At 39.9% G+C, this 15,000-nt stretch overlaps 2 protein-coding genes across 2 annotated transcripts in view; one reads left to right on the top strand and one right to left on the bottom strand.

Moving 5' to 3' along the window:
- prdm6 (PR domain containing 6) overlaps positions 1-6,204 on the bottom strand; it is a gene marked incomplete at both ends in the record, with an annotated part of 39,470 nt that extends 33,266 nt beyond the window's left edge. The window contains 2 exons of the mRNA XM_081348868.1: positions 2,354-2,661; positions 5,850-6,204. Coding sequence (XP_081204994.1) covers positions 2,354-2,661; positions 5,850-6,204 — 663 coding nt within the window. The remainder of the gene's footprint in view (positions 1-2,353; positions 2,662-5,849) is intronic.
- A 4,566-nt stretch (positions 6,205-10,770) lies between these two features.
- Positions 10,771-15,000, top strand: part of ppic (peptidylprolyl isomerase C) — a 10,378-nt gene continuing 6,148 nt past the window's right edge. Inside the window, exons 1-2 of the mRNA XM_081348871.1 lie at positions 10,771-10,927; positions 11,683-11,796. Coding sequence (XP_081204997.1) covers positions 10,823-10,927; positions 11,683-11,796 — 219 coding nt within the window. The 5' untranslated portion in view covers positions 10,771-10,822. The remainder of the gene's footprint in view (positions 10,928-11,682; positions 11,797-15,000) is intronic.

The following is a 15,000-nucleotide window of genomic DNA, read 5'->3' as shown; positions in this document are numbered from 1 at the left end:
GGAGACAGAAAAATAAATTAACTCAAAGTGAAAATAAGATTTGTTCTTGTTTTAACACAAACTCACTTCAGTTTGATTCATTTTTAATTAAACAAGTCTTAATATCTTCAGTCATTCTGCTTCTTCTCCAGTAAATGTCTCTTGGTTTAAGAATGTTTAGATATGAGGCTTTTTGAAGTCCTGCGTCTGAAAAACTCGAGTCTCCTTCATTTATACAGCGCTCTTCACAGCAGCTTTACTGAGAGAACAGGACAATAATGCAGAGTTTGTTTCCAGAAGACAATAGCGTCTCAGTCCAGATTAAGTAAGTTCAGTGATGATTCATATTTGTTGTAAAAAAGATATTAATTTAGTTCATTTATATATATAGCTGTATGTCATCGCCCAGCTCAGTTCAGGAGATCAATATTATTGTTGAAGATTACATTAAATGTTAAAATGTTAAATTAATTTAAGAATATTTAGATATTTGTGCTGGAAAACAAGAGAGAAACACTGAGGAAGAACATCATGTTTTGCAGTGCATCAGTTACAGTGTAAGTTACCACAGTAAAACTGCACAGGTATGGTAAAGTTTAGTCTATGAATGTCACATGACTCAATACTCCATCATCTCTGTGTCGCCAAACACGGATCTTCAAATCAAGCTTCCGAATTCACGTGAAAAATCAAACACATTTCTGTCTGTGTGTGTGTGTGTGTGTGTGTGTAGAGCTGTAAACTCGCTGACCTTCAGTTTGTGTGTTTTCCTCACGCCTTTATCCGTTCATTGAAGCGACACATTTACAGTCAAACCTACATTTATTCAGACGTCTTCAACATTTCTCACATTATCAGTTTATTCGCTATAGTTTAGAGAATGGTGATAAAATATGAGCAGAACTCAGCTGATATTTGACTGGTTTTGTCCGTCCTTCTGTTAGACTGTCTCACACATGAATTATGTTGAATATCTGTCAGCTGTTAAATTTAACTACACAATTAGATAATACCAGTTTAGCTCAACCAATCACCAAGCAATGCTTCATTGTGTTCAGTCTGTGTGTGAAAAGAGCATTAGCAATTAAAGAAAACACACTCCAGCAAAACATGATCAGCTCAAAGTGTGGATAATGTCACTGGTAGTCACTGGATGAAGAATATTTGGGTGTAATATGTCACAGTTTACTTTATTTTGCTCTCCTCACTTACAGAAATGAACTATAGTGTCCTGATCACACTAGTGAAACAATATCAGATATTATATCTGGTGTCTGAATAGTTCGTGGTTTGACTGTATATTTGATCAGTTCATGCATTCGTGAATCGAACCCTAGACATTAGTGTTGCAAGCGCATACTCAGCTGTACATCATCATCATCATCCCACAAACACACACTCACACACACTCACCTCCCACAAACACACACTCACCTCCCACAAACACACACTCACCTCCCACAAACACACACTCACACACACTCACCTCCCACAAACACACACTCACCTCCCACAAACACACACTCACACACACTCACCTCCCACAAACACACACTCACCTCCCTCAAACACACACTCACACACACTCACCTCCCTCAAACACACACACACACTCACCTCCCTCAAACACACACTCACCTCCCTCAAACACACACACACACTCACCTCCCTCAAACACACACACACACTCACCTCCCTCAAACACACACTCACCTCCCTCAAACACACACTCACACACACTCACCTCCCTCAAACACACACACACACACACACTCACACACACTCACCTCCCTCAAACACACACACTCACCTCCCTCAAACACACACTCACACACACTCACCTCCCTCAAACACACACACACACACTCACATACACACACTCACCTCCCTCAAACACACACACTCACACACACTCACCTCCCTCAAACACACACTCACACACACTCACCTCCCTCAAACACACACACACACACTCACACACACACACTCACCTCCCTCAAACACACACACTCACACACACTCACCTCCCTCAAACACACACACTCACCTCCCTCAAACACACACTCACCTCCCTCAAACACACACACTCACCTCCCACAAACACACACTCACACACACTCACCTCCCTCAAACACACACACACACACACTCACACACACACACTCACCTCCCTCAAACACACACACTCACCTCCCTCAAACACACACACTCACCTCCCTCAAACACACACTCACCTCCCACAAACACACACTCACCTCCCTCAAACACACACACTCACCTCCCTCAAACACACACACTCACCTCCCTCAAACACACACTCACACACACTCACCTCCCACAAACACACACTCACCTCCCTCAAACACACACTCACCTCCCACAAGTGTCGCGAGTTCCTCACGGGCCCCGACTGCAGCTTCTCCAGCGTGAGCGGGACGCCCTGGAACGGGCCGATCCATGTTCCCTGTGGGATCCGCTGGGCCGCGCAGATGCCGTACCCGAGGCCCGGGACGGTGCTGGTGCACAGACACACCTCTCGAGGCAGATCCCGGAGCCAGTCCGGGACGTCCGGCGTGGGAACGGGCCCCGAGGAGCCGCTGGTGCCCACCAGCCGCCGCAGCGAGTGCAGGGGTCCGTGCATCGGGCACTCTCCGTTACGGTTATCAGCACACATGTCACAGCCTGGACACACACACGAGCCCGTTACACACACACACACACACAGGCGGGACCCTGAACGGCCCCTCACTGACACACACACATGAGCCCGTTACACACACACATAGACGGGACCCTGAACGGCCCCTTACTGAGACACACACGAGCCCATTACACACACACACACACACACAGACGGGACCCTGAACGGCCCCTCACTGAGACACACACGAGCCCATTACACACACACACACACACACAGACGGGACCCTGAACGGCCCCTCACTGAGACACACACACAACTGTAAATTGTCCCTCTGTCAGACGATGCATGAAGACAATCCTCAAACCATCATGGACACTTTAAATCCACAGATTTGTAGCAAAAGTAGAGCTTGTTTCTCAGCATGATGTTAATGTGCTTATATTTGTGTGTGTGTGTGTGTGTGTGTGTGTGTGTGTGTGTGTGTGTGTGTGTGTGTGTGTGTGTGTGTGTTTTTTTTTTTTTTTTGCACGACTTAGAAAAATATTATACAACTAAAATGAAATTATTCGCATTATTTCTTCGTCACATGCACACAAACTTTACATGTTCCCTCTGTCAGCTCGCGCATGAACACACTCCGGTTACACTTTACTGTAAGGAGTCGTCGTTAGTGTAATTATATATTTCAGTGCTGAGTAATATTAATGAACTACATGTGCTTACTATAGGGTTAGGGTTTGGTTGAGGGTTAGTTGCATGTAATGATGCAGAATTTACTGTCATTACTATGGTAAGTAACATATGTAACAACTGTAAAATAAAGCGTTCCGACATTCCCTCTGCCGAGCTTCAATCCCTCATGGAGACTCTTCATCTAAAGCTCAGAGCTGGTTTCTCAGCGTGATGTGAATGTGCTTATATTTGTGTTGTGCAAAAATATTATACAGCTAAAATGAAATTAGATCATTTCTTATTCGCATTATTTCTTCAGCGCATGCACACAAACTTTAAATGATCAGTTGTGCATGAAGACATTTCTTCTACTGTACATGAAAAAATCATAAATAAAGATTAGTAACAAAAATAGAGTTTGTTTCTCAGCATGATGTGAATGTGCTCATATTTGTGTTGTGCACTTTAAATATTATACAGCTAAAATCAAATTAGATCATTTCCTTTTTGCATTAACTCTTCATCGCATGCACACACACTTTAAATGGTGCATGAACATATTTCTTCTACTCTGCATGAAAAAATCACGAATAAAGATTTTTCATAAAATGTTCATGAATAAAACTTTGTTCCAAAAATGAATGTAAAAACAGTTGCACTTTGTATTAATCGTTCAAGTGTTGTGCATTTAGACTTTAATTTCAAATATTTTTGCATGACTGAGAAAACGACTAAATGAAATTGTTTATGCCATGTTATGACTCTTACACGCACCTGAACACGTGATGCTCATTAAACGGCACTGTAGAAATAGAGCGCGCGAGTTTTATTCAGTCTTCTAATCGTCTTATTCTGTGCATCAGAACAGTGTGTGCAATCACCCTCATGTTGTGAAGCACATGTGTTGGAGTGTGTAAACGAGCTCCTCTGTGTGAAATATGAGCTCGGGAACGCGCGCAGATAAAGCAGTCTCGTGCCCCGGGAGAGCGCATGTCCCGCGCTGGGATGATGAATGTGGGCCGATGGAGCAGATCGATCACTGATCCGGACTCACTCCACAAAACTATACAGCAATTAATTGTGTGTTGTCCGCTCATCCCTCATGTGCTCCTGCGTTTATCGATGAAGATCTGCTGATCACTCACACATCTCACATCTCACAGCAAACGCTCGTTTAGTTCGTTTAGGACGGAAAACAAAGGGGACAAAAATCATTTGCGCAATTAATAAAGATTCAGTTCAGAGTAGCCAAAACAGATCTCAGTTGCTGACATTGACAATAAGTGTAATTATCACATATTCGATAGGATACTTAAAATAAATAAAATATTGGATTATCAGATTAAAATAAATCGATTTAAATATACAAATCAGTAAAAACATTAAATAAATGTTTCATATTAAAATAAGGGCTGAGATTAAAACGAGCGTTTTCTTCAGTGTGAATATGTTTTTAGGCTATTTCTATTCATTATAATTTGTGTTCATTTCCTTAATTTCGGTGAATAATTTCAGCATTAACTGTCGCGCGCTGAAAATGTCGCGCGATGATCCGGATAATAAAACAAAACTCGTCAAAGTCGAGAATAAAATCAATTCGATCACTACAGAATTCACTTCAATCCGCTGCACAACACACTCTTTAGCCTAATGCAAAAATATTATTAGTTAAAAAAAAAAAGATTAACTAGCACTTGCATTAATGCTATTTTACTACTAAATTATTCAAAGTAAATGTGGTTACACTTTATGTCATTGTTATAGTGTAATTATATATTAAAGTACTGAGTAATAATAATTAACTATACATGTAGGCCTACTTACTATAGGGTTAGGGTAGGATTAGGGTTTGGTTGAGGGTTAGTTGCATGTAATTATGCATAATTTACTGTCATTACTATGGTAAGTACATGTAACAAGGACACTGTAAAATAAAATGTTACCATATATTTTCTAAATACATTAATACACAACATCACATAAATCGACATTTTCCCCGATAACGTTTTGAAACACAGCGCTCATTTAGTGAAAAACTGTTTTTTCAAGAATCATGTGGATCCTTCGAGTTATAGGCTACTGTAGGATATTTCTGATGTTTTGTTATAAGTTTTTCAAATGTGTTTTTAAAGCATTATTGTGATGTTTCCACAGATCTAGAGAATAAAAAGTTCCCATGCATGATCCAGTCTTTCTTTATAACCGAATCCGGAACGCTTTTTATTTTACAGTGTCTTTGTTAACTGTAAATTGTACATGCAGTTAACCCTAACCCTAACCCTAAGTGCATGTTGTGAACTGATATTAGGCCTTAAGGCTACTTAAATGCATAATTAAAATAAAGTGTGTGCCCGACTCCTCGTGGACGCTTTTTATTTTACAATGTCTTTGTTACACATGTAGGCAACTTAAAAACAGCTAATTATGCATGCAATTATACATGCTACTAACCCTAAACCTAACCCTAAGCGCATGTTGTGAACTGATATTTCTTAAACGCATGATTAAAATAAAGCATGGCACAGGGTCGCGTGTATAGTGCACGAGCGCTCACGGTTGTTGGCGTCTCCGTTGCTGTTGTTGACCGGGATGATCTCCATCCTCTGCTGACCGTACAGATAATAGTCCAGTTCCTCAGAGCTCAGCTTCAGTCGCGAGCCTTTATCATTCTTAAAGTTGGACGACAAACAAAGTTCTTTGGCTTGAGAAGCGGCTCCGGTGTCGAACAGCGCGTGACTGAGCGCGCGCGCGGGAGACTCGGCGGACGAGCTCGAGCTCACGGAGATCAGGCTGGCTCTCGGAACCGGGACCGGCACCGGGTTCTGCGGGAACAGCTGCTGCCAGTGCTGGATGTAGGTCGGGTCCACTTTGAGGAAAGCAGAACCGCTGGGCTCGCTCGGCTTCAGCATGTCCGACACCGAGGAGGGATGATGGACTCTCATGTGCTCTTCCTCACTGAAGAATCGATCTAGAACCACTTCAACTTAACTAGAACAACAAGAAGTGGAGAAGCCGAGGTGTTCTGCGCTCCTGCGCCTCATGTTTCTGGTGATCGCGAGTAAAGACACACTAACCCTGTCAGAAGAGTCCAGGCTGAGACTCCGGGACACTCACATCAGCGCGCGCGCACGCACCCGCGCCCTCCGCCCACTCTCCCGCGCACCGCGCGCGCACGTGCCCTGGACAGACAGACAGACACAGAACAGAATTGATGCTGAGCATCTGTCTCACTCACGCCGTTTTGATTTATCATTCTTTTTTTTCTTTTTTTTTTTTGTGAAGAAAAAAGAAGTTTAAGCCGCGCTCTCAGTCGGACAGTCGCTCACTCTTAAAACATGAAGGAGGTTTTCGCAGTGATGCCGTGTATAGAGGAACCAGTTTTGGAACATTTCCTAAAATAACACTTGGTAACACTTTATTTTAATGTCCTTGTCACATGTGTTACATTTACAATAACAGTAACTAACATGCAACTAACCCTAAACCAAATCCTACTCATAACCTAACCCTATGTAGTCAATTAATATTACTCACTTAAATATATAATTGCACTGTAACAATGACACCTGAAAACAACGTGTAACCGAACATTTCTTCTTGATGTGGAGAGCATTTAATAATCTAAATAATCGCATGCGCAGTGGAAAGATTCAATGGCTGTTAAAGGTTCTTCCCAGCCTTTCTTTTCTCGCGTGATGGAATCATAAATGATCGTCAGAGTGTTAAATCTCTTTTAGTTTGCATTATTTGCTCAGAGCTGAATGCAGTTCCTCGCACCAGATAACTCGGGCTCGCTTTCCCAGCCTTCCTTGAGAAACTTCCAGCTGTTTGGAAAGCCTCGGGATCTGAATGTGGGGCATTTACAGCAGAGGAGGGGTGAATGTTTTGACTGGCAATATTCTGACAGGCCCATTCGTCATCCAGAAGTCTCTGTAGATTGATAACGAAACAAAACACAAACATAATCGTCTGAAAATGAATTCTTGTCTACAAATGCATTTCACCCTTAAAGAATGTGAGCAATAACAACCCGTGCAGATTTAGATTTTTCGCATGGATATAACGATGGAGTCCCCAAAAAACGTGCAATTATCATTAAAAATAAATTAAATTGGGCTTTTATTTAATTGCATTATTAGTGTCATTATTTAAATAGCGATAATACATGTCAAATAGCTCAAAATAATTTACAGTTGTCATACTTCCAAAATAACATCGCTATTATGACAGTGTATTGGTGTTTTTATTCATTGATAAACGAGCGGAGAAATAAAGTGCACTCGAGGGGCCGCGCGGATCGATACATTAACTGCCCAAATATATCATTTTCTGTGCCAAAAAAGCGGATTATTAAAGCTTGGGCTTCATTTGTATATTTTGAGAGCGTGAAGAAAAGTGTTTAGGTGTGTGTTTCATTAACATAGACTGCTGTTTGACATTCACTTAGACCCTTTGCATCTCTCGTTAATTAATTCCTCTGATGGCTGAAAGACAAATGAACGCGCAGTTTGACAGGAGTCCGATACACAACTCAGCCAGCGCCTCTTATTATAGTTTTAAGGTCACGGGTTGCTGACTATATAATTCATTAATATAGACGTATATTCAGATGGGAGTTGATGCTCGTCCTGTTGTTGCAACTCATATTTATAATAAATCGCCTGTTAATAATCCGCACTGCAAATAAGAGATTTATGGAAGCGCCGCGAGTGTGTTTTACATCAGTCTATTAATGATGCAAAAGCGCTTTTGCTATTTATCCATTAACAAAACTCTTTTTGTGGCACTTTATGGAGAGACTCTTACAGTGTTTTGCTTTCCTGTGACAGTATTAGCATAGTCAGCTCGCAATCATGCATGCTTTAATAACACGATAGTAAAATAATATGATCGATATTATCTGATCTACTCATTAGGCGCGTGCGTGGTTTACTGCTCATTTGCATTGACTCTAATGATCCGCATTGAATATTCAAATGTGTGGCTGTCATTCTGTCAGAGGGGGCGCGCGAGAGCCTGTCAACGTCATCACACTCACACACACGTCAACATCTCATTTGCATTATTAACTAGTTCTGAGCAACGATTAATCGCATCCAAAATAAAAGTTTGTGTTTACATAATATATATGTGTGTAGGCTACTGTGTATAATTATTGTGTATATTTTAATACACACACATGCATGTACATATTTAAGAAAAATGTGTTATTTATATATAAAATATTTATATATAAATTATAGTATACATGTGCAAATATTTCTTAAATATATATACATGCATATGTGTGTATTTACAAAATAATGATACACACACACACACACACACACACATATATTATGTAAACACAAACTTTTATTTTGGATGCGATTAATCGCTGCCCAGCACTAATTATTATTATTATATTATTGACATTTTTTTGCCATTATTGCCAAATCTATTTAAAAAAAATGCACTTGCATGCAACAAACACGAGTTTGCTACTTGAGTGTGATTGCATGGGCATCTGCATGAAGCTTTACTGCAGTAACTCGTGTGAGAAGCTCATCTCTGAGCCTTCAGTGAAGATGAAGCAGATCTGAAGACTCGTTCTCCTTCTGTCCTCCTCAATTCAGTGCAGTGACTGAAGCTCGCAGCGCTTTGAGTCTGTGTGTGTAACCCGTCCTGACAAGAGCTGAAACTGGAGAAACTGCAATCAGTGTCAGTGTGTGAGCCACTAACCAGTGTGTGGAGGAGCGCTCATCTTCATGCGCTGAAGATCAATCAAAGCCTACAGGATTCTCACATTCAAAAGCGTTTTGTTTTTTAATGCATTTGAAAGTATTTTAAATGTATTTTTCTTGTTGCTCTCTGCTCTTCAGCCATTTTTGACTGAAATATTTTACATTTGTTTTTTAATTTTTTTTCCTCATCGGAATGGAACAAAACTTGGTAAAGGTTTTTGCACTTGCTATGTGAACACACACACACAAATATCATGGACATGATTCAAACAGGTTTAATGTTCCTGTAAAAATTAATCACACTTGAGCTCCTCGCGGTCTGAGATGAGCGCATTAGAAATGAGTGAGACGAGTTTCCTCTAGTGGAAGCGTTTGGAACTGCAGCCGAACTACATCTCACTGAACGCTCATTTACTGAGATATCAACCTCACATTTGGAACACAACTTGTTTAGATTTATGGCTTTGATTTTCTCACAGTTTTAGACTAAAACATGTTTTTGAAAATATTTATTTCATATAAAAAATTTAACATAGTATTTTTGCGCATTTTTCATAACAATAAACGTAAAATTCTGTAACTTTTTTTTAAGTTCTCTTTTTAAATATTTAGTCACTTCAGCAATAATCTGCCGAGTGTCGTCTTTGAACAGAGATCAAACTTCAGTCTGTCGCTCTAAAGCGTTCAAGATTTACAACAATTTAACTTGGAAATTAAATGTTCAGGTCTATGCTCAAAAAGTGAATATATGGATTATAAATACAGTGTAAATATAATTTAGTATAAGAAAATCCTCTAAAAATACAAAATATTAAATAAAAAACATTATCAAACTAAAATATAGGACATTAATTTCATTGAAATAAAAAAAGAGCATCAGAGGGTTAAAAATAAAGGTTATTTGTAAAGGTTTCAGATTATCAAATGTTCTTCACATTAAGAAAAATGGTTGTTTTAGGAACTGATTGATAAGAGTCGATTACGGCAGCGGGTCGAAGCTCCACACGTCAGTGCCAGCGGGTTAATGAAGCGCCACTGGACCTGATTAAGGGCCCGGGGCCCCAGACTGAGTGAACAAACCAGATTACAACCGCCACCAAACATAAAACTGTGCAAAGAAAAAGCATGATTATAGGTTTATTTTCAATAAAGGTTCCAAAAGGTTTTTTTTCTCTCTCAATGATGCCATAGAAGATCCATTTCTGGTTCCCGAAGAACCTTTCAGAGTTTATTTTTCAGAGTAAAGAAAAATAAAGAAGTATTTTGTAACTTTTTGCCACTATAAAGATGTTAAAGGTTCTACACCAGAAATGCAAATGAAGAACCTTTATTTTTAGCTGTATTGATTCAGTTTCTGTTGTTTTTAGATGGCAAAATTATTACTATTATTTATTCCAAACGTTTTTAGAAATCAAACCAAAACCACTAGTAACTTGCACAGCTTATTTGGAAAATCCAGTTTACAGTGGAAGTTAGTAGCTGGTGGAACAGCAGATGTTATATAAATAACAAATTAAATGTTATGTTCCAAATCATCTAACTGCAATTTTTGCAATTGTCTTTTTATATTTCTCCCCTTCTGTACAGTGGTACACACCAGTTCATAAAGGATGGTATTGCAGATTATGTGTGTGTCCACGTCACAGTTTTTCTTTTCTTTTTTTTAGTAAATTCCTCAGACACTGTGCGTCGTGACGCGCGCGCGCGCCCTGGAGGAGGAGCGTCACACAGGAGCACGCGCGCGCCGCTGATTCTCTTCAGTCAAAGACGCGGATCACACTCATATTCATATTCAGACTCAGATATGGACTGGCTTCGGCTCTGGCGCGCGTTTACTCTCATTTATTTGCCGTTTTTAGGAAGCGCCATTGATTTTAAGACGCGGACGGGACCGCAAGTAACGGACAAGGTGAGACGCGCGTCACGCAGCATCACTGCGAACACAAGCGCGACGCGACGCGACGCGAGGCGTCCTGAAGCATCACTGCGAGAACTGCAAAACCATCATCCACACACACACACACACACACACACACACACACACACGCGCGTTAAACCTGTTTATTATGCTAGTCTTTTAAGCGTTGACAGATCGGTGTGTTGTGCGCATGCGTGTTTGTAAATGCATCTCGCATTGTATACTAATATTTATATATAGAATACTCGTGAAAGTTGAAAAAAATGATCTGTTGTGTTTTTTAAGTTTTTTTTTGCATTCACACAAAATTGAATAAATTCCTCTGTGGCTTTTTATGTGTGTTTTACAGTCTATGGTCACACACACATATAGTGAACACAAAAAGCCACAGTTGAATTTATACTATTTTATGTGAATGCAACAAAAAAAAGAAAACAACAGAGATTTTTTTTTTTAACACACACACACACACACACACACACACACACACACACACACACACACACACACACACACACACACACACATACAGTAGTCAACATTTGAAGTGGATCAAAACCTTTCATTAAAGTTATACTTGAATTTTGGACAATACCTGTTCTTGTCTTAGGACAACTTTGATGAACTTTTTTGATCCACTACTGTATATATATACACACACATAGCACATGCTGACACACACACACACACACACACACCCCGTCAGCTCCTCCACTGTGTCAGTGTGTGCTGCTCTTCTTCTGCAGGTGTTTTTCGACATCACTGTCGGAGGACACGAGGTTGGCAGGATCGTGATCGGTCTGTTCGGAGAACTCGCTCCTCTCACCGTGCAGAACTTTGTGGCTCTCGCCACAGGAGAGGTAGAACTCACCATCACACACACACACACACACACACACACACACACACACACACACACACACACACACACACACACACACAGATCTAACACAGATCCTCTCTCCAGAAGGGTTACGGGTATAAAGACACACACACACACACACACACACACACACACACACACACACGATGTACTTTGCCTTACTGAAACCTGGCTTAAACCAAATGATTATTTCGGTCTAAATGAGTCTACTCCATCAGGATACTCCTATAAGCACGAGCCCCGTCTGATTGGTCGTGGCGGCGGTGTAGCAACAATCTATAGAGATTTTCTCAATGTTACTCAGAAAACGGGTTATAAGTTTATTTCATTTGAAGTACTTGTACTAAATGTTACGCTCTTAGATGATAGAAAAACATCCCTATTATCTCTAGCCTTGGCTACCGTATATAGACCGCCTGGGCCTTACGCTGATTTCCTAAAAGAGTTTGCAGATTTTCTCTCAGACCTATTAGTTAACTTCGATAAAGCATTAATTGTTGGAGACTTTAATATCCATGTAGATAATCAAAATGATGCGTTAGGGGCTGCGTTTACTGATTTATTAAACTCCTTTGGGGTCAAGCAAAACATTACCGGACCGACTCATCGATTTAATCATACACTCGATTTAATTATATCACATGGAACCGATCCAACCGATATAGATATCATTCCACAAAGTGACGATGTCACTGACCATTACATGGTAACTTGCATATTACGTACTCCTGTAATATATCATGCTGCGCCGCGTTATCGATTAGGCAGAACAATCCTTCCATCCACCATAGATAATTTTTCAAACAGCTTATCGGATCTGTCTCAGCTGCTCAGTGAACCCAAACAAACAGATGAACTTGAGGAATTAACTAGCACTATGAGCACCATTCTCTCTGGATCATTGGATATTGTTGCGCCCATTAGATTAAAAAAGGTCAGAGAGAAAAGTAAAGCACCATGGTACAACAATACTACTCGTGTTCTAAAGAGAGAAACCCGTAATTTAGAGCGTAAATGGAAACAAACCAACTTAGAGGTCTTTAGAATCGCATGGAAAGACAGTACGTCACGCTATAAAAAGGCCCTAAAAGCGGCCAGGGCTGAGCATCTACGCAAACTAATAGAAAACAACCATAACAATCCTAAGTTCTTATTTAACACCGTGGCGAGACTAACAAATAAACAGATGTCTCCTGAACAAAGTATTCCATTACAGTTTAGTAGTAATGATTTCATGAAGTTCTTCACTGAGAAAATAGAAAACATCAGAACCACAATTGTAAACGTTCAATCCTCAATCGCGCCTTATAATTCAGCCTCGATTATCACCCCGCAAGAACAATTACAGTGCTTTTCAACTATAGAACAAAAAGAGTTAAATAAATTTATCATTTCCTCTAAAACAACAACATGTTTATTAGATCCCATACCAACTAAACTATTGAAAGAAGTGTTACCTGTAGTGGAAGAGCCTCTCCTCAATATTATTAACTCGTCTTTATCTTTAGGTCATGTTCCAAGAACATTTAAATTGGCAGTTATAAAACCTCTCATTAAGAAACCACAATTAGATCCGAATAATCTAGTAAATTATAGACCCATTTCAAATCTACCTTTTATGTCTAAAATACTAGAAAAAGTTGTGTCCGCTCAACTGGGCTCTTTCTTACAAGAAAATGACACCTATGAAAAGTTTCAGTCTGGGTTCAGGCCGCATCATAGCACTGAAACTGCGCTCGTTAAAATCACAAATGATTTACTTTTAGCTTCTGACCAAGGCTGTATCTCAATATTAGTTTTACTTGATCTTAGTGCTGCGTTCGATACTATAGATCATACAATACTCTTAGATCGACTACAAAATTATACTGGTGTTCAAGGACAAGCATTAAGCTGGTTTAGATCGTATTTATCTGACCGCTACCATTTTGTTTATTTAAATGGAGAAAAATCTATCATAACTCCAGTAAACTATGGAGTGCCGCAGGGATCTGTGTTAGGCCCTCTATTATTCTCAATATATATGCTGCCACTTGGAAATATTATAAGGAAACATGGAATTAGTTTCCATTGTTATGCTGATGACACTCAAATCTATATTTCATCACGGCCAGATGAAAACGCTAAATTATCCAAATTGACAGAGTGTGTTAAAGATATAAAAGATTGGATGACGCATAATTTTCTTTTATTAAATCCAGACAAGACAGAGGTACTACTTATCGGTTCAAAAAACCACCCACAAAACCTCTCACAATACAACTTTAACATAGTAGGATGTCCTGTTACTTCATCCTCTACAGTAAAAGACCTGGGTGTTATATTAGACTGCAACCTGTCTTTTGAAAATCATATTTCATATGTTACAAGAACAGCCTTTTTCCACCTTAGAAACATTGCTAAGCTACGTAATATGCTATCAGTTTCTGACGCAGAAAAGTTAGTTCATGCATTCATGACCTCGAGACTAGATTACTGTAATGCGTTATTAGCCGGTTGTCCTGCATCCTTAATAAACAAGCTACAGTTAGTCCAAAATGCCGCCGCTAGAGTTCTAACTAGATCAAGAAAATATGATCATATAACACCGATTTTATCATCCCTACATTGGTTACCTATAAAGTCCCGTATTAATTACAAGGTATTGCTACTGGCTTATAAAGCCCTAAACGGCTTAGCTCCAGTCTATTTAACCGATCTTCTATCGCCCTATAATCCATCGCGCTCTTTAAGGTCACTAAATTCGAGGCTTTTGGTCATACCTAGGATATCCAGATCCACCAAAGGAGGGAGAGCACTTTCACATTTAGCACCAAAACTCTGGAATAGTCTTCCGGATACTGTTCGTTGCTCAGACTCGCTCTCCCAGTTTAAAACTAGATTAAAGACGCATCTCTTCAGCCAGGCATTCATATAATACTTTTAATCCTACAGTTAAATCCGACCTCTAGTTCATAAACGCCAGAGGAGAACTGGCCCCCGACTGAGCCCGGGTTCTCCCAAGGTTTTTTTTTCTCCATTAGGTCACCTGATGGAGTTTTTCGGTTCCTTGCCACTGTTGCCTTTGGCTTGCTCAGTTGGGGATATTTGGGGATATTTAATTGAATTAATCAATCAACGATACTATTGATCAGCATTACCGAACGTAGACGTTCCACTAGAAACAAACATTGATGTATTG

The sequence above is a fragment of the Scardinius erythrophthalmus genome, assembly GCF_964197995.2.
Source record: "Scardinius erythrophthalmus genome assembly, chromosome: 20".
Classification (NCBI taxonomy): Eukaryota; Metazoa; Chordata; class Actinopteri; order Cypriniformes; family Leuciscidae; genus Scardinius; species Scardinius erythrophthalmus.
This window is presented reverse-complemented; position numbering and strand designations above follow the sequence as displayed.